We start from the raw sequence: 27,932 nt of genomic DNA on the forward strand, positions 1-27,932 counted from the left end.
ATATGTAGTTACACATTAATAACACATAATTCAAATTGTGCAAATACAGTGACAATCTACTTTTAAAATTGTGGCATATTTCCATAAGACTATGTAATAGCTATCTAATATCTAATTTATCTATTTAATGTGTCATATTAGTGGAATAATACTAAAGTATTCCCAAAATAGTATTCAGTCAGTAGGAAATAACTGTCTGGAAGGTGTGTATTATACAGAAATGAGGTTTTTGTGTAATATTTATCTATTACATTCCAGTATATTCTTCCAGTATAGCCTTCTATAGGACAGAGTAGATGAACACTGATCAGATTCACACACAGTTCTCCAACACTCCTGCGGTACCTTAGCAACCACAGAGCATCGTCTGGCATCTAGTGTAAACACAGTTATGTTAAAATACACTGTCCACACTCAGCTCCATCTGGAGCCTTTTAACCAAACCAGGTCTGTACTTGCATTAAAAACTCCCACAGCCTCCAAACAGGCATTTTTCAAGCAGAAGCAGCTTATATTTATTGTCATTGAACATTGTTGTTTATTGTCGTATCAGTTAATGCAATAAGAATCCATTCCTAAGCACTTTGGAACATATCTAGTGGCTGGTGTTGTGTAGTCTGCAACACCGCTGACTCTAACTACCCCTGGGTAGGCACACCTTGCTTCACCGGTAAGAATCCTTGGGCAAGACTCCTAACAGTAGAGTAGCTATGGATACGAGCGTCTGCTGAATGCTGTAAATGGAAATGCAGCTAGTGTTTTTAAATCACATGACAAAAGGAAATAAAACCATGAGAGGTTTTGTCTTGACATTAACACAGACAGAGTCATTAACGCACACCAAACCATGTACGATGATATAGCAATTGGGCATTATAGGGCTCTTCAGTGGTCTTAGCATTGGTCCTGTCATCATGAGATCACAGATTCGATCCCTGGTGATGCCTCAGTCATCAAATGCTGGAAGTCCCCACCCTCCCTGGGTGCACTGGAAGGATATGTTAGTCAGCGCCAGCATCTGTAACTGCCGTAATGTGTAATGCCGGCTAAGAGTTCACCTAGAACCCCGCTGAGCTCCAGTGGTGTTGTGTTAGTGACTGTTTGAAAAGAAGTGGTAGCTGGATGCACATGTCTCGGAGGAAGCAAGCCTCCCAGGCTGGTGGCGCTGTCAGTAAAACCTTTGGGAATTCTATAAAGCTATTGTACATATAGGGCTTTTCCTTAAACAATGCAGTATAACAGTTATTTTACAGTATTTACTGTATTAGAAATCTAGAGACAGTTTAAAGTGTACAGGAGGAGGTGGAACTTATACACACACACTACACTTATTTTGTATTGGACAACTTTTATTTTTTGAGAAGGCCAGCGCAGCAGAACCAGAAATCCATAGCGAGGAGTCGGATGTGATCCAGCTCCTCCCTCATTGTGTTTTCATTGGATTAGACTAAAACTGGCTCCTCCCAGTGCAGCCTAACCCTTACACTAACCCTAACCTCCCAGGAAGAAAGAGTTGGATGTTGGCGGAGCTGGATGTGATCCGACGCCACACAGTGGATTTCCGTTGCTGCAGTGAGGAGTACTAGATATATTTTGGTATCCACAGGGGGGTGCTGTGATGTAATGATGCTAATATTGCTATTTCAATGTATTGTTTGAAATAATTAAAAACATTAATAATTATTATTTAAAAATGCAGAAGTGTCAGTAATGCGTTTTAATCGATTCAACATCCAAAATGTGAGAACAAATGTATTGATATGACTCCAGTGGTAAAGAAACGCATGCACTCCATCAATATTTAAATTATTAGAACACTGGGAGTAACCAATGCATTTGCGTCGATAGTAAAATATAGTTATGAATGACTTTAGATTTTAAGAATCACAGTATATTATTGTTACTTTAATGATCCTGGAGTGTTTGAGATATTAATCCAGTGTCTGAAACTAAATTATAATGTCCAGTTCACATTTCTGTAGCCAGTGGAAAGGCTGTAGCAGATGGTGTATTGTTTTATGAATGATGCTTAAAAAACTAAGGTATTGACTTGAATTGTATTATTATCTGTAAAAATATTCCACACCTAAATGTCATATATACCACCTCTAACTTACCACTTATACTTCTACACACTTCAGGGGTGAAACGGTTAATTAACACACAATGAATGAGTTATTAAAAGTAATTACATTCACAAGAAAATTTGTTATAATAAAAAAGTAACAGAATTAATGAAATATATTTGTATTTTATGTATTTATTAATTTTCACAGAATATTCCAGTGTCTCATGTAATGTCTGTGATAACGATGGACAGAATCTTGAAAGATAAATATATTTAAAAGCCACTGTCTTGATAAATAGAGACATAAAGATTTAAGTAGATATTAGGCCTTTTTAAATACTTATGTACGTTAGAACCCATCATTTACAGCCGCCCTCGCTCTCATATGGATGTGTGTGTGTGTGTGTGTGTGTGTGTGTGTGTGTGTGTGTGTGTGTGTGTGTGTGTGTGGACACAGTAGCGGTGATGTAAGGCCCATCTGTCCATTCCACTCTGTCATTTTTCTTCATTTTCCTCTCATCCCTCTTTCATTTCTCTCTGTCTCCGTGTCCCTCATCTGTTACCAACTCAGATGCAGATTCACTCACACATGTACACACACACACACACACACACACACACACAGAGAAAATGTTCAATAAAAATGTAACAAAGCTCATTTCCCCTTTCTGAAATACTGTGTAACTGGAAAATTCAATACATCTGGAGGAGAACAGTCACCTGCATTGAGCCTGACCTCTCTCTCTCTCTCTCTCTCTCTCTCTCTCTCTCTCTCTCTCTCTCTCAGTCTCGAGCATTCCTCTCTCGCTTCTACAGGGATCATAACATCGAGTTGTCAAAGCTCCTCCACAGACTGGGACAGCCTCTGCCTGCATGGCTGCGTGAGGAACTACAGAAAGTCAGGTAGCATTGACCACAGCTCTCCGATGGTCAGTGGTCAAGGCCCATGACCTGCAGAGGACTCCAGGCACCTGGACAGAGCACACCTGGACGCTAAAGAGGGCCAAGAAGAATATAAACCGAGTCCACCAATCAGAACAGCCTCTGAACCCCAGGAGTGCTGGAGCTGGCGTGCAGCATTGCCATGGCAACATGGACACTGAGAGAACTGCATTGACCGGAAAATATCACAACATCATCACACACACACACACACACACACACTGTCCTCCATCCTGCAGTGTGTTCAGAGTCTCCTGAAGGCCTCATACACACTGCATGTCCGAAGGTTTTTAGGCACCATGTTGATTAGTGGATTGCCCGTCTGCTAAGTGTTGGCTAGAGAGGTGTAAAGCAGTGGAATAGAATGGCACTCTGGAGAAGCTGCACATGAGTCCTCAATGTGAATCGACTGGGGCTGTATAAACCCAGACCCTGCACTGGACTGTGTTCTCTGGAGTGTTGGGGCTCCGTCCGATAGTTTTGAGTTGAACTACAAAGAGTTCATGATCCAGAACCAATAATTCAACATCAGTACCTGACCTTACTAACATTTTGATGGCTGTATGCCATAAAATCCTGACAGAAATGTTCCGACATCTAGTGAAAAAGCCTGCCCTGAAGAGCAGAATGTGTTACAGCAAGGAAGAGAAGTTCCATATTGTCGATATCCAAAGAAAAACATGCATTTCCATTTTTGTAGATTTTTAGTTTACTACATCGAGCAGCGGTGCTTCACACTGTGTGAAGAATTCATGGTGCATGGACCAATAGAAATGCTCCAAAATTAATAAAATTGGAATAAAATCTTTTTACATCTACTTTCAGTTAAATCTCTCCTGTAAAGTTACTATTTTGGAGAAGCATGTTTTTCTTTGCTTATTTTAGCAGGTGTCCACAAACTTTTGGTCATGTTGTGTAGGTGCAACAGGTAATTCAGGATTAAAGGTGTGCTTGAATTAAACTGATTGGCCAAAATGAATTCAGATTTACACTTGAAACTTTGCCCTTTCTCAAAACGTTCACTCTGGAGCTCGAGGCTAATGTTGCTAACAAGTAAAGGATCCTAATGGGCAACAGTTAGCATCGTGTGAGCCGCATGTCTCAGTCATCCCACTGCTTGTTCAGTAATCTCAGACTCGTCGTCTGTGTGGATGTTAATGGGAGTCATTTCTTTGGCGCTATTGATTGGTTCATCATGAATTTATTAATTTTTTTAACACAAAAAGGGTAAGCCATGTTTTCAAAATTATGCAAAAAAGGGTGAAGAACAAAAATGGACGTACATGGATTTTGCACAACAGCAACAATAGGACATGGTGGTGCTGCAGGGAGAGTCACTTCCACCCAGCTCCAGGGTCCTGGGTTCAATCCCCTGCTCTGGTCACTGTCTGTGGTGTGTTCTTTCTGTGTCTGCGTGGGTTTCCTGCCACTGTCCAAAAATATGTTGGTAAATGGTGGCTATGCAAGTGTCCATAGGTGTGTGTGTATATGTGTGTGGTGCCCTGATGGTCAGGCTCAGAACCCTCTGTGACTCTGATTACGATGAAGTGGTTACAGATGAATGAATGAATTGTTTATTAGCTTCCATTAGCCACGTTAGCCTCAAAGCTCCAGCCACAAATGAAAGACATGAAATAATCTGAGTAAAAATGTGAAGTTTCAATCTCCGCTGCTAAATGACGTCTTTGCTGCTCCGGCCCCGGTCCCCAGTTCTGTCTGAAAGGGATTACTTTGGTGTTTTTGGTCAGTTTCTTCCTGAAGAGAAGCTACTGTGACTTTTCCGTTCCTCTCACACTGACCACGGCTCATGTTCTAGATTTGCACTCCTACCTTAATCCGTCACCAACCAAACTGCTCAAACCTGGGAGAAAACGCACACTGGACACCGACAAAGCTGCTAGCTGTGGAGTGATGTCACTGACCATCCTAATACTGTCAGAGAGACATGAATGAACAACCACAGAAATGAAGTGAATTTATTCTGAATTAACAGTGAATTAAACAGCTTGCTGCTGAGCTGATGAAATCCTGAGAATCCTCTCTCTCCCTGTGTGTGTGTGTGTGTGTGTGTGCGTGTGTGTGTGTGTGTGTGCGTGTGTGTGTTAGCCATAGCTATGCTCTTTTGGCAGGAGCTGATTGGTCTTCTGTGGATTTTTTTGTTGTTTTTCCTTTGTTTTTCTTAATATTTTGAGAGGGTTTGCCTCGTTTCAGTGAAAACATCCTTTGGAATTCTGTACATACCTATAAATATATAAATATATATTAAACACTGGAACTATGTTTTAGTAACCCTGCAACATGCTCTTCATTATTATGAGTTTGTGATGCCGGTGTCTATGTTGTTTGTATTTCAGGTAAGTAAATATTCATAAGTACATAACGATACAGCATCGTTCAAAATAAAATGTGAATATTTAACAGAAACAGACACAGAAGTCAGTCACATACAGTTACAGCTAAGTATAAAATACATGATTTGTTTTCTGTTTTAAAAAGCCTGTAGGAACGTTTTTCACACCTTTCTGGTTTTTATAATCCAGTTTTTTTCTTTTCATATTCATATAAATTAGATTTATCGTCATTAAAACTTTTAATTTAAACATTATTGTACCATTTAATCTTAGCATTTATTTTATCATGAGGTGGCAGCATGTGGCAAGCACTACAACACAACATAATTGAATACAGTGAAACCTTGACTTACAAATTTTCCGAGATACAAGCCCTCGCTCGGTCGATGTTTTGCTTTATGATGCGAGCTGAGATCTGAGTTACAAGCGAGCGAACTTACATCACCCGCCACTAGGTGGCCCAGCGAGTGCTCAGTTCACTTTTGTGTCACGTCGCTGTTTTTTGTAGCATTAAGTGTGCAGCGAGTAGGTTGAAGGCTAAGCACCACTTAATGGACCTCCGGGAATATTTCACATTATTTTAGTTACTGACATATATAAGTATGAATTAAAATGAAAATAGCTGCTTAATTTGCTTAAAAACTGACAATTGTATTAAATTGACGGTAAAACCCGAGCTCTATGGAAATTCTTGAACGGCGCCGTGACGTCACTGGTGGACAACAGCCGAACAACGCCGCGGTAAAACACCGTTATGACTGACTGTTATGACAGTATCTAGCTAAATAACCAACATTATTCATGACAATAGCCTAGCAATAAGCTAAACTCAAATTTAGAGGTACCGTTATTCTTGTAAATGTGATCGAAGTCGAACTCGAATTCATCCGACACTATAAACCTCCGTAATGCAGCCGAGTATAATCTGAGCCACTGAGTTTAGCGAGTCAAGCTAACGTTAACTAACACCAACTAAAACAGGCGAAGTGAGTGTCCTTACCCTGTTTACCTCCATGTTACAGAGGCTCTTGAACACCTTTCGTTGGTGTCCTTACATGCCCACAGTGTTGGAAAAGCGCCAGTGAAATGAGCTACAGATAACGGAGTGAGCAGATGGTCCTTTCCAAAGTGCCCGTTTAAAATTGACAAATTTAGTCAATTTTCTAGATATTTTGGGATCTTTGGGCCATTTGTGCACAGATGTCCCACTGTACATTGAATGATTGCAGCCAAAAACAACACACCTTTTCGTTATTGTGCATTAAATTAAGTGCAACTTCTAGAGTTGTTGTCCACCATCTACGTTACAGGCAAGACGTCTATTAGAGTTTCTGAACACCGTTGGGGGGTGGGAGGGCCAACGGTCTTTTAAATCTTATTCCTTGAATTAGTAAGAAATAACATGTTTTCTGACTATCAATAAACACATGTTAGGAACTCAAATTCCACTGTAGTTATTTATTTGACACTTTCATACAGCTGGTGCTTAGCCTTTAAGTTGAAGCATGAAAAGAAAAACTCCATCAATCTCCTCTACCTCCGCCATCATCTTCAAGGTAAATACACTTAATAGAACCAGTTAATTCTTTGACATTCTCTTTTATTATGTATTATTTTTTTATACACTATTTGTTATTTATAAAGTACTTTTTTCTTATTTAAGAACACGTAACAAGAAAAAAATAGGTGTGGTTTTAGGTGAGCGGGAATATAGAAATAGCATTTAAATTCATTTTAATGGGGAAATTTAATTTGATATATGAGCAAATTGAGTTACGAGCTCATCACAGAACGAATTAAACTCATGTACACTCATCATTATGTACATTCAGAAATGCCATTTCTTTAATAAGTGCAGTATATTGGTATAATTCCTCAACTTTGAATTATTTTACATATTTTTTTATTTATTAAAAATATGAAGCTTTGAAACTATCACTAAAAGCACTTCACCTTTGGAGCATCAGACTGAATATATCCTACAGATTGTGTTAGAAATTATGAAGGAATTTTAGATAGAACTTGATATTTTTGCTCCTGGGCTCCCCCTGCAGTTGTAGAGAGTAGTTAATTTTTACAGCAGTGTCCTAAAATGGAGGGAGAACAAGCTCCTTTGGGCTCAGCATTGGATAAACTGCACTATGAACTTCTGGAGGAGGGTAAGAAAACCACACCCATTGCTTTCAGTACAGTGCTGTAAAAACTAATTACACTAAGGGAAGCCCCCAACAGCAAAAAAAAAAAAAACCCAAATCCCACCTAGTGTTCCTTTAAGTGCTTACATTTCAATTAAAATCACAAAGTGTTCATATATTTTAATTGCTTATTAAAGTCAAATATTTTGTGATTACTTCTTGGAAATTGAAATTCTTTAATAATTAAAGACACCCAGTAATTGTGCTATTTCTCTTACAATATAGCTTTATATTTAAAGCTTATGCTTAGGGAAAGAGCCCAGAGCAGTGTGCTGTGGTCAGCTTCATCCAAACAACATAAAACTGAATTCACATTTCTTTAGAATTCCAGAAATAAGCTACAACTTCGTGTTGTTGTAAACAAAGTCTGGAGTTTTAAATTTGAAATAAAAAGACTTACACTGGGGCAGTGTGTCTGCCTGCTGCGTGATGTCAACTCTTCTGATGTCCTCTTGTACAATTCAGTGTGTACACCACTGTTCCAGGGACATTATAATATTAGTTATTTCATTAAATTCATTACATGTATCTGTTCTTTGATTGCACTTTTTCTATTAATAATGTAAAGCCCAAATAAAAGACTTTTGATGAGTTCAGGCAAGGTTTAGTGTCTCTGGAATTACTAAATAAAATAAAACATAATTAAATTCATTACAATAATAAACATTAAATAACCTGTCTTTGTAGTGTGTTCAATTGAATATACGTTGAAAAGGATTTGCAAATCATTGTATTCTGTTTTTATGTACATTTCACACAACGTCCTCTACTTCATTGGAATTGGGTTTGTAAAATATAATACAATATAATATAAAAAATAAAATACACAGTTTAATGTTTTGGGCTCACAGAACGGGCATAACATCCATTAGAAACGCCTTAAGTGGAGAAAACCTTTAGTACGTTACTTGTGATGGTTTACAGAAGCCACACTGTGGCGCCATGTTCACACAAAATGGCTCCGAGTCAACATCCGATTCTGAACGAAGACCTAAATAACAAGTGACAGATAAAGATAAAGCCACCATTGAATTATTGAAGCATAGAGATGTATCTAACCCATTTTAAATATGTAAAATATATTTAATCGTTAAATCAATTATGATGTGATATATATATATATATAGTTTTTTAATTTTTTTTTGTGCTTTTTTTTCTCTGCTCATTTTCTTACACATTTTTATCAGTTTCATCTTTCATTTATTCTCCCTCTCTCTCAGAGATCAGTGTTCTGTTCACGAGTAGCTGCAGACACCACAGAACCACAGAGAACAAAGGAGCTCTGAGACCAGTGCCAAACACAGCTCTCCATACAACTGCTAAGTTCCACAATACCTGCCAAATAGTAGTCTCCCATTAAGGTAAAATTTTTACAGTCAGTGCCAAATACTACAAGTATTAGAATCGCGTATAATCTCCACAGAAACACATGGAACAATGCAGCAACTGCTCATGAGTCCATGCTCAATGCCAGCTGTCAGCGAGAGGAGTATAAACCTCCCTGTATTGAGCTGCAGAGCATTTGGGAGTTCCAGAACTAACTAACATCCTCACTAATACGGCTTTGGCTGACCCAGATAGCATGAGGACGTCGACCCCCTCTGGCAGAGATGTAGACATTTTAGATCAAATTAAATTCTGAACATTTCAGACAATTCAGAATATACTTTGAGTTCTCAGATTCAGGGGAAAGGGGGAAAACGAATAATAGTAAAAAAAGGTAAGAGTTATTAATCTGTGGCTAAAATGGGGGGACTTTTAATGGTGCTCTAAGTTTTTGTTTTGAAGTGTAGGGGCAGCTTCACACATCCCAATACTTTTGCCACTTCACCTCCTTGGTAACAGTGGTGAACACACAAGACACACACACAGTTGAATACAAAGATCCAGTGTGTGCTTGTGTGTGCTATGTAAACAGGAAGAAGTTGTAGAACACACTGAACTAACAAACATGCTAGCGTTAGCCACATTCTCTCCCACACATTCTCACACAATTTTTGTGGTATAACATCCTGTATAATGTTTTGAGGGTAGAACCTACACACACACACACACACAAAATTTTACAAGGAAAAAAACCTCAAAGCTCAAAAAAGGATTTGGAAGGATGCAGAGCTGTAAGAAAGCTGTGTCTGGCAACATTTTTTGCAGCACTTTGGTTAACACGATTTTTAAATGTGCTATATTAATAAAGTTGTCTTGTCAAAAAGAAGTAGACACAAAAGATAACTTCTGCTCCTCAGAATTATGGACTGACCACCTCAGAACACACATCTCAACTTCGTTGAATGTGTTTGGGATTACTTACGAAACAAGACACTGTGACCAGTTTCTAAGACTAACTTTTGAATGTAGAAAAGATTTCTGTGAACTATATGATTAGTTCTTGTAGTTTGGGTGTATTCCTTATTTTTTAGATGCTGAGAAATACACATGCACACAAAGTTCAGCAGGGTCCGATCATCTAGTGGGTTATATGCAATGAAATTCTTATTATCATATTTTTTACTTTTTTTTTAATGTACGTATTCACCACCTCCACAAGACGACTAATGTAAATGTTGCAGTTGAAGTCGGTGAAAAACTTCTACAACTTTAGTTGTATGACTTTAAACTTTCCCACAGCTTACAGTTATGTACAGGCTGAGCAATGGGATTATATCAATACGTATTGAGATAAATCAGTGCTTAACACCAATTGTCAGTGTGTGTCATTAAAAGGACAAACATTATCAGGCCCGGGTTCATTAAATTTATTGCAATGCTGAATATCACTGGACTGTTTTTAAATGTGCTATTACTGGTTGTATCTTTCGTTTCAGCTTTTTAAACCTCAGAGAAGTGAAATATGGGCACTCCTGAGTGCGACAGCTGTCAAAGAACCATATCTTCCCCAGTGATATGTCTTAATCATCCATGTCTTCTTAGTCCCTGCGTGTGTAGAAAGTCCCTCCCTCTCCCGGTGCTAGTCGGCATAACAGATCTGGACAGTTAAGGTTCTCCTCCAAGTGTGTTGAGCTGTCCAGTGGCATAGAGTTAGCAGCAGTTTGAAAAGAAGTGGAACTTGGCTTCACGTGTCTCAGAGGTGGCATGTGTCCACTCTCCCTCCCAGGAAGGGGACACTGTGTGTGATTGAAAGAGCCTTAGTTTGACCAGACAGAAACAGTCTAACACTCACCTGCTGTGAAAGCACAAGCACAAGCTCAAACACAAGCCAAGACTTTAAGCTCGAAAACACAACAGCCATTTAAACCAGGACTGTGTCTCAAATCACTCCCTTATTTATGTCTTAGGGCACTGTGTAATACATCTGCCATTTTTCTCTAAGCATTCATATGGTAAGTGAAATTTGATTTTGAGGGCACTGCAATCTCCCACAATGCACTGCTAATTTATAGTAAACATCATAGTTTACTAAATGAGCTGAATGTGTACCAAATATATCACAAGTTGTGAGACAGTGGAGGTGTTGGAAAAATTCATGTATGTTTCTAACACTACTTAGTGAACGGAATAAACTAATGAGGGATTGGGGAGCCATTTTGGTCATAGCTCAGGTGTATTTTATCCGTACTGTGTTTCTAGTGTAAAACTGGGTGCATACCTTCAAGCTCCACTGCATCTTGTAAAAAGAAGTGTTAAAACCTTTATCAATACTGCACCAGGTCAAAGTCATGTAAGACTTTAGAGGTGTATATGTGGTAATAGCACCAGAACATTGTCTGACATTTATTTGAACAGTATAACTTAAATATTCACCTGTAAAAACAATACAACATAATGAATACTGTTTGACGGATGATATAAAATCATCACTTTTACATATTTAAACAGATTGATTTACATTATGATACACAGGATAAATAAGAAAAAGGTAATATACATTAAACACATCAAATTTGAAACTCAAGTAAATGTAAAGGCTCATGTAAACTATTAATATTCATGCACTGAGTAGGTGTGTTGTTGTTGTTGACTTTGAATGGAACACTACACTTTCACTTCTGTATAGTACTGTACAATAGTCAGAGACCATCCTTCATTTTTGGCATTTTCAGTCAAACATACATTGAGATTTAACTTTGTTTTTCAGGATCACGAATCCAACACATTCAGTGATTTTCAGGTCTGAACCCTTTGCTTGATTTGCACATGTTCTTTGTTAGTGTCTATTTCCTTTTCTTAATAACATAATTTCAATAGCTGCACAAGTGACTCATAGTTTGGGTGAGAAACACACCTATGAATAAAATATTAGTTTGTCTGATGGGGACAGTTTGGAGTGGTCTACCCAGTTTTTCGTGGTTGGAAGTGTTTTCTCCATATGTTTTAATGTGTTTTGGAGCGTCCTCTTCCCCCCACCCCCCACATTTTTCCATTGACTTTCCTTTTTACTGTAGCTGATGCCAAGGTTGGTCTCTGATTTGGCACAGTGCTCTACACTTGGGGGGAGGCAAGTGTTTTCAGTTTAAATTTGTAATGTAAACGTTGGTTCTACTCGGCCAAAGTTGCCACCACCTTAAAGCAACACTAGGTCAGATTTGGTAGATTTGCTCCTGGGCTCCCCTACAGTTGAAGAGTGTAAATCATTTTTAAAAAGTAGTTTTTTTTACAGCTCTGTCTTAAAATCAAGAGGGAAGGGCAGGGAGGAGGATAGTTTCCTCCCCTCCTACAAAAGTTACATAGTGCACTTTCTTCAGCGCTGAACCCAAAGTACCAACGACAGAGGCTCTATTCGCCTGTTACAGGTCAGTGGTGCATCACAATTATTTTGAAGCTGTAATATTAAGGTAAAAATATCATAGTGTTGCTTTAAGGAGTTCATATCTGAAGATTTATTTGGGATGTTTTCAATGGCTTAAATATGTGTATATGCACCAATTATATAAAGGAACAAGCTCTACATTTAATACAAGTTTGTGCTCAGTTCTGCTACATTGTACAAACAATGAGAATTTAGCGCAAGTGAGTGTGGATGTACATTCTGTAAACATACGGGACTTTTCCACACCTTATGGCCAGATGAATCAAATCCCAACCCCATGAGTCAAATCCTTAGCTCATCTTTAACAAATGAGGTCATCGTTGCTGGGGAGAGTTGATGATGTCGCAGGCTGCGGTGATGTCATCCATTTTTTAGCAACTGCATGGCAAATGTATCCCAGAAGAAAATAGTTTAGCTTATAGAAGTTGACCACCACATGGTGTCTTGAGTCCAGGCTGCAAGTGGGCTGTCATGCTCTACAGAGGCATCCATCTTGATGCTCTACCCTAAAGTTCAGATTCATGGAGTGCTGCAGAGATGGGTGTCCATCCAAAACAAGGTGTTCCAATCCTTCACAGGTCTTGTTCTACTTTACTACCCTGCCCAAGCTCCTTCTAGCACATTTCGTCCCGATGGCACACTCTAGGAAGGGTCAAGATTGTGCTCCATGTCAAAAACTCTGCTGCCACTGTGGTCAGTACAATTTGCTGTTGAAATGCTTTGTAAACCATGGGTCCTTATAAACTCAGGTGTACACCTTTCCAAACTAGGCCTTTTTTTACACTTTCCAATACAAAGTTTCTGGATATTTACTATATTTCAGAATAACTGAAAACTCTGAATGGCATACACACCATTAAAAAAATATATTTAAAAAAATAGTTGCACCCAGAAGGAAGTGTTGGATTTCAATGATATTTGGAAGGAAGTTATAGGTTGCCAGGAACAATAAATGATTACAAATGTAGACTGATATGGGGAATATTTATTGAGCTACACATACAGATGTAGTGTCTCTCAGTGTGTCAACAGCATGCTATGGTAATACACACATGACCGGGATAGAGTGGAATATGATGATAAGACCATTCCCAGAGCCCTTGGAGGCAACCCCTCTCGAACCCTTCCAACTACTTGAATTGCTTTCAAACTATTCTCCGAAGCAAACTTGCAAAGGATGCTGCAAACACAACAACACAAGTCAGAATGGAAAGCTTATACAACAAGACAACCTAATGTAGTCAGTCAGGTATAGCTGTAAGGCCCATCCTTGCTTATGTCACATGTGCAGCTGAGCGTGAAATGAATCATTCGCATGTCTCACAAGGTGAAACCTACCCACCAAGTATCATTCCTGTTGGTTGATTCCTTCTGGGTGCAGCTATTCTTTTCTAATGAGTATACTTAAAAAGGCTTACCTTTCTTTCTATAAAGTACTAGGCCATTTCTTACTCACATAGTGGTCCCTATAACCCAGAAGTGCTAACATTAAGAACCTGAAAAGAAAAGGAAAATGGCAAAAGAGCAGTTCAGGCAACTATGCTAATGTCGCTAACAATGAATAAAAGCAAATAGCCAACTATTAGCCTCATGAAAATGACCTTATGCAGTGCTAATTGCTTGCTATTAGCTTCAACTACTTGTTAGCTAGGTTAGCATGCTTGGTCAGGCTATTCTTTTAAGAAAAGAGGACAACAGACAGGGTTTATGAAATCCTATCATTATCTACATTATATGTTAAAAAGTTCATAGGCAACATTGGAGCAGCTGCACATGTGCAGGTGTCCAAATCCTTTTAGCCAAATAGTGTAGAATATTGTTATAAGCACCATTATTTATAACATCCTTCATTGCCGTCAAAAAGCCCCCACCTATGCTTATTGTTGTCATCAGTTTATCTGACCACACAGTTTCTGAGACACAACTCCTCACTCATTGGCTATGCTCCAGTTTTTACCAACTCCTTTGCCTCCTATTTACTGGTGACCTTCTTAATCCAGGGTAGGAAGGCAGACACTTTGGTGTAAACACCCGGCGCATCCTGCAGTCTGCAGGAGTGACCCCAAGATGTGACCCCATACAGGACCCAGCTCCCAGACTCCCGCTCGCACACCAGCGGGCCTCCACTGTCACCACGGCAACTGTCCACTCGCCGGTCATCCATGGCTGCTCCAGCACAGAGCATGCGGCTGGTGAAGTGACCGGCGTAACGGCGCTCACACTGGCGTTTACTCAGGACTGAGATGGACGCCTGCTGCAGGGTTTTAGAGTATGCTCGACCTGAGAGAAAGAGAGAGTGAGAGAGAGAGAGAGAGAGAGAGAGAGAGAGAGAGAGAGAGAGAGAGAGACTTGTCAACAGTATGCTTCAAGGCATCCCAGCTTGTGGTTTCTACTAACCACAAGCCAACTAATGTTATTTCATCCCCAGTGTCTATCTCTCTCCCTTTCTTCCCCACAAATGTCTGTGTCTCTATTACTTCTCTCTCTTCCCTCAACAGTCTCCCTCTTTCTATCCTCTCTTTTTCCCCATCTCTTTTCCTCTCTCCCTCTCCAAGTGTCACCCTCTTTCTGTATAATTCTCTCTCTCTTTATGTCCCACATCTACTGCTGTTTAACTTCACCCTGGCTTTGCACTAAATGTACTCTGTGGTTGCTTTTTTCACTGGAAAAACAAAATCATCAAGATGTATTTTTCCATAAATTGATTGGTTGTGGTCTGAAAGAACAAATAATTCAAGATGAAAGTACAAACCAACATTCAACACTGTTCTCCAATGTGAAAGTGGAGGTTTTGTAACACAGTGAATATCTGCTTTCACACAGCAGACTGGGGTTCAGTGTCCCACCTGGGCAGGAATTCTACATTACACCATTAAGAGCCCTTGGTTTAGATTCCCTACGCTGGATTAGCCTACATCTGTAATAAGGGTCAAAATGCAGTCATTCATTCAAAGTGGTTGCTTTATACTGGTTGTGGTTGTGGTGAGAGCCTACAGAGAATCACTGGGTGCATTGCAGGAACACACCCAGGACGGGGCGCCAGTCCATCACAGGGCACTGCGAGCTCACACAACACAGCCAATCCACCTACCGACATGTGTTTTTGGACTGTGGAGGAAACTGGAGCACCCAGAGAAAACCCACCTTTATCTTCAGTGAAGATTCGTAAATACTTTATTTTGGAATTTTCTAAAAGCAGCATAAAATGTGTGTGAAGGATGAGCGAAGATTTACAGATAGAGAGAGTGTGTGTACAGATGACCGGAGCAAAGTCCAAAGGTTACCACACCCCATCCGTTTCCACTGAAACGAGATCACATGCTAAATTAACATTTTCTTTGCTTTTCAGAGAGTTCAGCTGATGGAATGCAGTTCTAACAACAAACAGCATGAATTCAATCCATCTGACACTTTCAAACGGTTCATAGTAGGACGTCAAGAGGACCATGAGCCTCAATACCTGCTGTACATTAAGATTTATGTGATTTATAATGACGGTAGCATTCCACACTAAAATTCCTGTCTGTTGAACTTAGTGTCTACTGTGATGTTTTTCTTTCCCCATTTTCTCAGAGTAGACAGCTGGACAGATGTTGAGCCAGTCACAGTTCTTGTGCATACGTGTGTGTGTGTATGTGTGTGTGTGTGATGAGTCCAGCTGTCTGTGTTAACATGCATATCTAGTTCAAAATTACACAAGGACCAGCCCGTGGAAGGATGAGTCCTTTCAGACACTTGGCATATTGAATATAAATTAAACCTATAGAAATATATAGTCATGTGTTGGTCAAGCGATCCATAAAGAATAGTGTACAACACTGCTGCACTCCTCAAGACATCCTAGGGTTTGATTCCCAGCTTGAGCAGGAAACCACACAACATCAGTAAGAGTCCTTGGCCTAGCCTTCAAACCTGCATCAGCTCCTACCTCAGTAACATCTGCTGTGTGTGTTCTCCCAGTGTCTGCATTGGTTTCTTCCTAAAGGCAAAATGAATGCGTCCATAAATGTGCTTGTCTTGGTCATGAATTAGCTGGTCGTCCAGTATGGTCATGCTCGATGACCACTGTACCTTTGTCATAAACAACACAGGCTGGTTTTACTGGATTTCCTAGAATGACAGTCCTGCCTAAACATGCATAGGTAAAAACCCATGTCTGAAGCTGGAATGTTTATCTTATATTCGTCCATCAATGTGGACGCACAGCTGGACACACATGACATCACCAGGCTATTTGGTCTTCCCAAGGGGCAACCGCCTCATCACACAGCCGTTCAAAGACATCTCGTCCATCAACAGAGCGGTCAGAATCTCACTCAGACACAGGCTTTTTAAATGTAATTACTGTCAGAGGGCTTTAGGCGGCTGATATAATGATAACCACTGTTGCTCAAACACAGCTGTTTCACAGATACACATCTACAAATAACTCACAACAACCTCCACTTAAAATGTCAACACAGCGGCCAGTGAGATTGTATTATTGGCGCATACATTAAATGATCAACTGGTAAATAAGATTAATATTTGTTTTTCCAACCTGATTTGACTTTGCCTAAATGCAGATGTTTGACAGGTCAAAACATGTAAAGGTAGATACATTTTAAACATATGCCATAACCAACTGCTTTGATTCTTCAGATTACAGACTAAATATCAATAAGAAATTAGAATAAAGACATTTTTCTCAGTAATTTCACAAAGAGAAATGTGATATTTAAGTCTGCAAATTGATGGAAGATTATCTCCAGCTTTAGAGAAAATACAGACATAGTTACAGATGTATATTTTGGAATCAATATCTGAAAACACAGATGAAGGATTATTTATCACAACTGTTAAAATTACAAACCTTTTAGTGGCCAACTTAGATATGCAATGTTTTCATTCACTATATCAGACTGTATTCAGCAAAAAAGTGATATACTTTGAAGGTTATCCAGTTTAGTAATAGTCATGGAATATATTTAGTTTAGGAAGAGTCTATGAAATGGACATGTTCTACACCTTCTCCACAAGTGAATACTTGCGCTAGTTGAAGCTAATGCTGTGTTCTAGTGATGTTGAAGACACCAAGTTTCCCAATGACTGACCAAGTCGTATTTATCACTCGATGTGTATCGTGACATTTTACCTCTTCCCCTGGAGAAAATGGCAAATATGCATTTGAATAATCTCATTATTATGTTTTTGTAGATAGAAATAAAATGTTATGATCATATATTTATTACTCTGTATTTGAAAATAAATCATTTTAATGGGACGTTTTGTGTATAGCTTGGCCGATCTTGGCCAAGCACCCAACCTGAGTGTATTCTAACCACGTGATATATACAACCTTCCAATGAGCTCCCAAACACAGCATAGTACCGGAGCTAGTTGGATTGGACAGTTTTGGGCTACTCTGCCCAGCTCTTGTTTACAGTGTGTGCAGATTTATTCTGTAAGTGCTAGTTTTCATACATTGGAATAATATAAAATATATACAAAGTAAACATTTATGTTGTTTCCCTATGTTTATATTAGTGTTTTCATTTTTAGTGACAAAAAAAAAAAATCACTTTTCACAGTTGGCCAACGCTTTCCTTACTCTTGCACTACATCCTTTCCAACATGGCATGAACTGTTGGTCCAGGAAAGTGCAGTACGCCTCTGAGTCCACTTTTTCTCCATATTGCTTATGAAATGGGCCAACAAGTTCATCATTGTTGATAAAGGCCCAGAACATTACACCACCACCTTCTTGTTGACACCAGAGTCACATTGGAGCAGAACAGCCATTCACGACCCAGCCACTAGCACATCCATCTGTTCCATCTAGTGTTGCAAGGCACTCATCAATAAATATTACCTCTGAGAAGTTAGACTTCAAACATTTATTTAGCCCAACTGATCCTCTTCATGTTTTTTAATTTATTGGTGGTCCCCAGATAGCAGACACACTTGGGCCAAATCTGTCTCACTTTTGGCACTTACGGCACTGGCAAGTGCATAGGCCAGATGTGGGCCAACTATGATGAGCTGGGCATTGACTTAGGTTACAGTACATGTTTGGTGCACTGGACATAGGCCAACTGTCATAAGCCTGTCTTGACTTGGGTTACGGCACGTGTTGTGTGAGCCAGGAGGAGGCCAAATATGAATTTGGCCCATGTATGGTGGGCTTTAGGCTGTGTTGAGGCAATCAGGTCCTGGGTAAACAGTAACACTGAAGGTCCAGTGTGGGCCATAAGGGAACAAAAGGTGTGCCGTATTTGGGCCACATTCGGGCCAAATATTCATTGTTATCTGGGTCTTGTTTTGAGTGTTGTTTTCTCCTTAGATTTCTCCGAAATTGCCCAGGTTTCTTGCTGGTTGACACAGGAGAGTTGTGAGATCCAGAGTGTTATGTTTCTGAAATATACCTTTCTATTCAAAGAAACTCTCCCCGTGTCCGCGTGGGTTTCCTCCGGGTGCTCCGGTTTCCTCCCACAGTCCAAAAACACACGCTGGTAGGTGGATTGGCGACTCAAAAGTGTTCGTAGGTGTGAGTGAATGTGTGTGTGTGTGTCTGTGTTGCCCTGTGAAGGACTGGCGCCCCCTCCAGGGTGTATTCCCACCTTGTGCCCAATGATTCCAGGTAGGCTCTGGACCCACCGCGACCCTGAATTGGATAAGCGCTTACAGATAATGAATGAATGAATGAATGAATATTCAAAGAAACTCCTTCACTGTGTGCAGTGATCATGTTGAATTATCTTAGATATTTCCAGTGTTGAAATATTTTCAGATACAGCTTTCTCAATCTTTTTTTCCCTCTATTTGTAAGATATCCTTTTGGATTGTTCAGTTTAACCTTCAATTAATTAATGTGAACACAACTTCAATGCAAAGGGAAGTTAGGGAGCTTAGCAGACACTATTTAAGCACCAGTTAGGCATTAATTTGGAGCAGCTGTGCTAATTAATAAAAATATGTATTGATACAATAGATGGATATATAAATCTGAACACACTTATGCTACATCATCTTGAAATGCACTACAAGGATGACAAATAGAAAGGACATGGTAGGAGGGATGTGAAATACCAAGGATTCAGGCCAATTTGGGGTTAGTTTAACCAAACAACAACAAGAAATAACAATGTAGTCTTAACGTTTGTATCATAGAACTGATGCTAAGCTAAAATAAATTCAGTAAGGCAAATATATAGCTGCATCCAAAGAACTAAATGTGAAAACAAAAATAATTACTCCAAAACAGCCAAGGAAACACGTTTTTTGTGTAAAATGACTAAACCTGCCTCTTCAGATGAGCTAACACTAAAATTAAAGCTAAAGCTAGATTTCAAGATGGAGGATGAGTGAAAGGAGTGTATTAGAATGATGAGAGAAAACCAAGAAACCAGGCAAAATGTATAATCTCAGTGTTTGGTATGACATTTCAGTTTTAAAATGCTACTCCAGCTCAATGTTCCTTCTTCTCTCGCTTCTGTCAGCCTGGTTTTATACTGTCCCCACATACACCCGCACACTTGTCACTAATATGACATTAAACATCATCCTACTCAGAAATAACCCAGCTCAGGATTTAAATCTGCGGTTATGGTTGTCTGTAATCTGTTCCAGTGAGGAGATTCAGCCTTTGGATCATAGCTCATTCTTTTCTCCTCAGTCCATACTTCAAGCTTGTAATCACACAGGAAAAAAATAGGAATTTAAGCTGAAGACTGGATATTATGACTTGGCCTTTCACAATAATTACATTATTGAACTTATCTTACAATCTACAAACATTTCTTCAGTTCCTGCTGACTTCAAAATTGTCCATTGTGCTTACGTACGTGTGTTTACATTTGAATGAAAATCACCAATATTTTAGCCAGTCATGCTGTCTCTATACTGGAGTTATTTCTTTTTATTTTTTAAACTAGCTGTATGTTTTATATTTTTTAACACGTAATATATTTTGTGTATTTAAACATTTTCAAAATTCCAATGTCTGAATATTTGTTGGATATTCATTGCTCTTTAAAAGGGTGCAACTCTGTTATGAAGCTCTTATGTTACCATTATATCAGTGGCATGAAATGGTCTTAAAAGGTTAATAATACTGCTTATTGCGGTTATTTCTGGGACAAATACTGATCACAACACTGCTGAGAGGCCTAATTAGGATAATAGAAGATGTTAAGTCTAAATTTCTATGGCAAACTAAAGTACTGTATAGTAATATTTACATTTGGAAACATTTGGCACCTGCTCTGGATCGAAGAGCTTCAACAGGGAATTTGTTCTTAATTTGCAGTGGCAACGGCTTGAACTCTTCTAGGAAGGTTTTACAATAGATTTTGGAAAATTTCTGTGAGGATCTGCTGGAATTCAAGCGTTCACGTGTGCACACAAAGTTTTGTATCTCTAAAAAGGTGCGCTCGGGAGCTGCTGCACATGAATATGAGGTCATCGTGCTCAGTGTCAAGCATCTTCTACAAGCACATAATGCTCTGCACCATCGGATTATTGAGCAGGTGAATCTTTGGGAGATGGAGTGGTGATCCAGAACTAATCATCCAACATTTGTTACCTAATCTTGCTAATTATAAGCTCAACAAGCAATGTTCTAGCATGTAGAACAGAGGAGCAGAGGCTGTTACTGTTGCAAAGGGAATGAATACCTTTCATTTTAAAGGATGTTGGATGGGACAATTTCTAAAAGCTTTTGGACATACAGTGCATGTGTGTACAGACCTGTGTCTCCCCAGCCAGTGATGAAGCAGTTGACTGAGCCTTTGGGCACTCTCTCTCTCCGCATGGGTAAACAAACTGGAAGAACTGAGCGACTCTGCTTAACGCACTCTCCAATGGGACCCCCTGGAGCTCCGGGACCCCTGTGCCCAGCAACACGCACTAGAGCCAGATCGTAGTCATTGCTATGGGGACGATAATGAGGGTGAAAGACAATTTTGTCCACTCCATACTCATCCTCATTCTCTTCAGGAACTAGTGTGTGATAGTCTCCAACTCGCACCTTATACATCTTGGTACTGTTCCCATGTCTGAGAGAGAGGGAGGGAAAGAGACAGAGAGAGAGAGAAAAAAAATATTAGTATTTTTTTAATGTCCAATATGGTGTAACTAAAGAAAGGAAGAACAAAATGTTTTGAAAAGGGAGAAGGTGAAAAGAGAAAACAACTGGAAATGATCCACAGATGGAGAAATTAAGTCCAACCCACTCCATTTTTACTGTCAGTCCTAAGGATCAAACCAGCAACCTTTTGGTCCCAAAACTGCTTCTCAATCCTTTAGGTCACTGGTTCGAAAACAGGTGGTACGTGAACCAGCAAGAGTTGGTAGAGCAAATTCATTCATTCATCCATTGCCTGTAATTGCTTATCAAGTTCAGGGTCGTGGAAGGTCTCAAGGCTCCCTGGAATCATTGTGTGCAAGGCAGGAACACACCCTCGAGGGGGCACCAGTCCTTCACAGGGCGACATAAACTCACACATTCACTCTCACTCGTACCTATGGAAACTGGAGCACCCAAAAGAAACCCACGTGGACACAGGGAGAACACAAAAAAAATCCTCACAGAAAGTCACCCGGAGTGGGACTGGAACCCACGACCTCCAGGTCCCTGGAGCTGTGTGACTGCAACACTACCTGCTGCACCACCGTACTGCCCATGGTATGCCAAATTACTACAAAAAAAATAATCCTTTATTAAGGAATTCATTAATAACTGAAAACCTAATAGTTTTATGTGTAGATTACTGTTAATGTTTCACAGTTTTCATAAATATGCTTTAATGAAATTTGTTTGTGTCATTTTTTTTCCACAGAAGGAGCACCATACCCCAGTATTTTGGGAAATCCAAGTAAAGGAAGCCCAGTTTCAGTTGCTTTCTGAACATGAGCAAAGTCTAGAGACAGACATGAGACTGTATTACTATATATATATATATATATATATATATATATATATATATATATATATATATATATATATATATATATATATATCGATATATATACACACACAAGGGGTCCTCGACTTATGACGTTGATCCATTCCTACGCCGCGTCGTAAACCAATTTTCGGTGTAAGTCGGAACATATGTAAATACTGTACTTAAATAACATACTGTAAGCACTTATCCTATCCTAACACAGTAATTATCAAAAAACACATATAAAAAACGTTTAATAATTAAATGAAGCAGGAATAATACAGTAATAAACAGTAATAAATAATACAATGTAAATAAATAATACAGTAAACAGTAATAAAAAAAACAATGCGACTGGGGTGACGCCGTCCTCCTCGGTCCCGAGCCGCGCAACCGTGTATTCTTCCGCCGCGCCGCACCACACACGAAGTTCACGTTACGACGTTTACGACGCAAAACCACTTAAGTCGAAACAAGGCTTTATACAGTAAATGGGAGATGTGTCGTAACCACGAAACATCGTAACTCGGGACTGACGTAACCCGAGGACCTCCTGTATAGAAGAGCAGGGGTGTACATGTTTCTGTGTTGAGACTCATAGGTGCTATTTGGATATTTTGTTTGATAATGGTTCATGGTCTAAAAATCCACTTGAATCTGAACCAATGCTGAATCCATGTTGCACAATCTGTGCTGGTCCAGACTCATGAGCCTAGTTATGGTTTGGCCATTTGTTTGAGTTTGTGGGAAGCAGCTACGAACACTGCTGGGATGTTAGAAAATCCCTATGGCATTACACCAACCCAGTAGAGTTCATTAGAGCTTAGCATTGTTACCTAACTGCACAGGAGGAACGAGGCTAAGCACGGTCTTAAAGCATACCCTGCCATCCATGCTCATGTGGAAGTTCTCCTCAAATGTTTACAATCCTGCAAAGAACTGTTTGGCCCTGCCATGGAAAAGAGGCCAGTGATTAGCCTGGGCAGGCCCACAAACCAATCATGCTGCTCTATTAAACTCACTATAGGAACATGTTCCTAGAGTAGCAAATTGAAATTTGACTTATAATAAACAAAAGAGGATTTCAAAATTCATATACATGAGTTTCTGGTGATTCTTAATCGTGTGGTTCATTACCCTATATTCTGCTTAGTTGTTATTTTTTGGAGTCATATTTTCGGATTCAATTATAGGATTGTTATTTGGGTAACAAACCTTTTGGCGGATAATAATCCTTGTGCCTTCTCACTGCCACAACGTGTCCCAGAATTAAACAATCCATGGTTCTGTTAGCAACCCCAGTTAAGGCCAAGGTTCTAAAATAAACTCTTTTCAGCTTTATGCATTGAGCCTGACAACAGCAAAAATCTGGAACCCATCTGTTGTCCTCCATAATTTACCAGGCACACTCCATGCTGTTTGTAATTTGGTCAGTTTCTGACCACAGGACTTCTTTAGACATTATTTGTTTTGTTAACCATTCAAACAAAGTTTACCAGGCACAAATGAGTTTTAAATGGGTCCACCACCCAAAAGACTGCCTCTGTGGCTGACGAAGGGTTACTTTCTTACTTTCTTACTAAAGTAGGTTGTGTGGACAGTTCAGTTGAGGGAGTTCATGTCAGTCAAATGTATTCCTTGTAGAAGTAGTTCTGCGAGAAACTCTGTTCTGTGACTGGTACATCACCCGAGAGACATGTCTCCTCACAGAGTCAGATCACTTCCTCAGGAAGTTCCTGTCAACCAAAGTTGGACAGACAGTGAGCTGGCAAAGACGGAGACATGTGAGATGTCTACCAGTGAAACCAAACACCTTGACATCACAGAAATGACAGTCCTTAAGGACGAAGCCCCTCTCAGGCAAACAGGCCTTTCATTACCTCAATCTCGATGGCCCCTGTAAATAGAAACATGCCATCTCCAAATCAAACCTGTATACATATCTCCAACTAAAGGCTAGGTCATCTTCCTGTCAGAGCTTGAGGAAGGATTTGCTTTGAGTTATGGCTCATTGGACTGTTTTATTTCTTATGCTCTAATGAGATTACTGCATTTCCAAACATGCTAGACAACAGCATGGTTTCTGTAGAAATTATTTGTAAATTGGAAGCAAATCTGCTAGGATTATTGTTCTTGTTAAACTGCACCATAAATAAATAAATAAATAAATGTATGTGTGTATTTCTTTTTTTTCCATCCTTGCTATATTGAAAATACACAACAAAAAAATGTTTTTGCGGGTAAGGTTTGTTAGAAAATATTTTAGAAAATGTTAAACTATAGAAAGATATTGAAAATATTTTTATATTTTTTTTATTATTATTATTATTATTATTATTATTATTTTACTTCCAAAAATGTTCAAAATATTTATGCTTTCCCTATAAATTCTGACTGTTTTGTCTAGGTTTGTTTTTATGCACTTTAACAACTAAATGAAAGACATTTGGAAAACTTTGAACGGTCTGTTGAACCAAGATGTGGTGTCTTTGATGCAAAGTACTTAATATCATCCCCTTGTGAGTTATTGGGTGAGTTACAAGTTACCGAGTCAGTTCCACGTACCCTAACAAACTCACTAACATTGTGCTGACAAAGTAATAGAAGGCTAAAATAACAAATTCTTTTTTGACTCTGGTGTGTGTAACATGCTCCGCTCATAAAATGTAATCTATGGGTATTTGTTTTTTTATCTACAGCCTGTGTGTGTCCTGCTTGTTAATAGCTGAAATCGTCGCTGTCCAGCGGAAGCATGGACGGGGGGTGATGCAGGCTCCAGTTACATGGTGAGACGTTTTTTCCGGAAACGTCGCTGCCTCCTGAGGAATGCCAAGCTGCTTCTGGCACGGTCAGCACAGGCTCAGCACGACATTCCCCAAAGGCCCTAAAGGACAGCCTCCACTGGCTGGGACAGTGCAACCTAACAGACCACAGAACAATTCATTGCTGCATGTCATAAAACAATAAAGAAAACGGTTTAGTGGGTGGTTGATCTTTGATATGTTGATCTCCTACTGGAGGAAATTTGTGCACTAAATCTTTGGAAATTGAGTGCTACAGAAATTTGAAATGAGACATTTCTACAATGAGTTTTGGTCATTTTAGAAATATTATTTCTACTGTAACCTGACATTAATCTTTAAAGTGCTACAGAAAGGCACTTTTGGGAAATTTGATTGCTACCGTAAGGTGCTATAGGGTTCTGCAAGAAAGACACCTGCTGGAAATTAGGGGTTTGCATTAACAGGTTTGTGTTTGGGGTCTACACTAAGATGAAATTTACTCTAAGGTGCTTTTTGAAAATGTTTGAATATGAAAACACTTGGACATCATGTAAACACAGACAAAAACTGCAATGTGAAACAGCACTTCAAAATGACATTAGAGCTCATGTTCAACATGAAACTAACTCTATTTAAGATACTCTTTGCGCTGCAGTGTTTTTGAGAGACTCTTAAAGCTCCCCTCACTCAGTGATAACAACATGCTGACCTGTTGAAACAGAATCCAGATTACTACACGCGTAGTTTCACTGCAGGAATAGGTACCTCAGCTGAGTGAAAAGTGAACCCCAATAATTGTCACCAGATGCAAAAAAAGACCAACAACTCAATTAATCACAGTCAAATATTTTGTCACTTAATCACAGAAAAGCTGAAAACAGAAACTGAACACTTTTTCACAGTGTTTTATATAATGTTTCTAAACATACACTTCTCTGCAAAGGATTTAAATAAATGAGATAATATTAGATGTTTAAAAATCTATAATTAGGCTGTACTATATCTATATTTCCTCAGACGAAATATTACTATTTGAAGAAATACAAATAAACTGTTCGCTGCTGTAGATGACTGATGTCCATCCAACAAAAATCCCGTATTCCATTACAAAATAAGATTTTTCTAATAACCTTTCAATAACCTTTCCTGACTGTTAACATAGTCCTAATCAAAACGCTTACGATTTAATTGTAGTTGGTCTATAGCCATGAGTGGGTCTGGGACATAAAAATAGCTTGGTGTTTGTTTGTGAGCCTGTGCATAAGTGTGTGTGTGTGTGTGTGCTCGCTGTCAGAGGGTTATTTCTGCACAAGCATCTCTGTAGTGCTGCACTTTAAAAACTCGGAAGTAAGAGACTAATTTTAGGCTCCTTAGCCTTAACCACCTCAAATGATTCAAAAACAACTGTCAAACTGCAACAAATAATTGCTGTTTGAGTGTGAGTGTGTGTGTGTGTGTCTACAAAACAAGAAAGTAGACCATGCGTATTGTCCAGTGACCTGACCAAGATTTTTTATTTTTTTTTTGCATTATATTTCCCCGATTCTTTTGAAACTAATTCAAAACAAATGTCATTGGTAAAAGTGGTAACAGCGCTCCCTTGTGGAGAATCTTCAGTGTGTTAAACATGTTTGAGGGAGTGAGTTACAAGACAGATTCATGAGCTGTTTCACATTTATCAAGCAAATCTGACCTGATCACATTCAAAATGTATATTCACAGAATAAACAAACCAAATGAAAAAGTGAAAAATATTTATGATAGATTTTATATTTGGTATTATTTTTTCCACATATTTTAAGTATTTGTTTTTCCGGACAAATCCTCTGACCAAAAGATTGATAAGAAGTTTCACCGGCCAGGTCATTGACTTGGAAGTCCAAGTGGTCAGTGCAATCTGTTTAAGTTTTGAGTGGAGTGAGTGAATGTGCATGGGAATGTGAGTGTGTGGCTGTGGTAAAGGTGTTGGGAACTTTAAACACATTCTGATGCCATGGCTCATATTTGGGTGAGGGCTCTTTGACAAAGAGCAGAATGAACTCTCTCTCTAACTCTAACTAATGCATTACTCATAGGCATGTGAATTCACAGCCTGTTTAAGAGAGAGATAGATGGAGTGTGCCATTAAAAATGTGTGTCTGTGTGTGTGTGTGAGAGAGAGACTATGTCAAAACACTCCTATAGCTCTTAAGTGAAACATATCCAAGTGATCTACAAATCCCTTTTAAAACTGGACCAGCCAGGCTACCTCTGGAACTGGAACTGATCCTGAGGCAGAAAACTGTCATATTTTAATAATTCAATATCAGTCATATTAATGTGAGAGAATTCAACTTCTACCTTTAGCCTTTTTATCTGCTATTGTGTCCTACCACTGTGGCATTGCTAACGTACACTGACACTGGGGACATCTACAATTGTGGGGAAAACGCTGTTCCTTCTGGTTTGTTTACATTCAGAATCTCTTGTTATTTATACATTGCTGAAGTTTAAATTGTCTACGTTTTTATTCACTGATTGAATTACCACAGAAACTCATTTGTATCTTGAGTTGTTTAGATTTGTAGCACTTTTGGTAATGCAATTAGTCATTACCCATCTATGGAGCAGGAATAGACAATATCCTCATCTCGATTTGTGCTTTTAAATGTTTGGAGGTCTCTTTGATGTCTAAAAACATGTTTTTAATTAAAATCATGAACGTCGCCTTTAAAGAAAAATATATAAGCCATGGTTCAATATTTGTATTTTTCACAGGTTCCTCATCAATTTCAGTCATTACCAGTTCCACCCCACAGCCAAGACTCCAACTGGACTTTGCCACCAATGTTACCAAGCTGAATGGGTGAAGGCTAGCACAATCTTTCTCTGCTTCTGCTTCTGACAAACCCTGCTTCTTTTC

At 39.1% G+C, this 27,932-nt stretch overlaps 2 protein-coding genes across 3 annotated transcripts in view; one reads left to right on the forward strand and one right to left on the reverse strand.

The window, feature by feature from the left end:
- Positions 1–5,244, forward strand: part of ndst3 (N-deacetylase/N-sulfotransferase (heparan glucosaminyl) 3) — a 92,742-nt gene extending 87,498 nt beyond the window's left edge. For both annotated transcript variants that reach the window (XM_066660576.1, XM_066660577.1), the window contains exon 14: positions 2,856–5,244. In XM_066660576.1, coding sequence (XP_066516673.1) covers positions 2,856–2,975 — 120 coding nt within the window. In that variant the 3' untranslated portion in view covers positions 2,976–5,244. The remainder of the gene's footprint in view (positions 1–2,855) is intronic.
- Positions 5,245–11,396: 6,152 nt separating this feature from the next.
- prss12 (serine protease 12) overlaps positions 11,397–27,932 on the reverse strand; it is a 41,136-nt gene continuing 24,600 nt past the window's right edge. The window contains exons 12-13 of the mRNA XM_066660628.1: positions 21,049–21,356; positions 11,397–14,601 (exon numbers count right to left, since the gene is read on the reverse strand). Coding sequence (XP_066516725.1) covers positions 14,294–14,601; positions 21,049–21,356 — 616 coding nt within the window. The 3' untranslated portion in view covers positions 11,397–14,293. The remainder of the gene's footprint in view (positions 14,602–21,048; positions 21,357–27,932) is intronic.

This window comes from Hoplias malabaricus, chromosome 2, assembly GCF_029633855.1.
Source record: "Hoplias malabaricus isolate fHopMal1 chromosome 2, fHopMal1.hap1, whole genome shotgun sequence".
Lineage (NCBI taxonomy): Eukaryota > Metazoa > Chordata > Actinopteri > Characiformes > Erythrinidae > Hoplias > Hoplias malabaricus.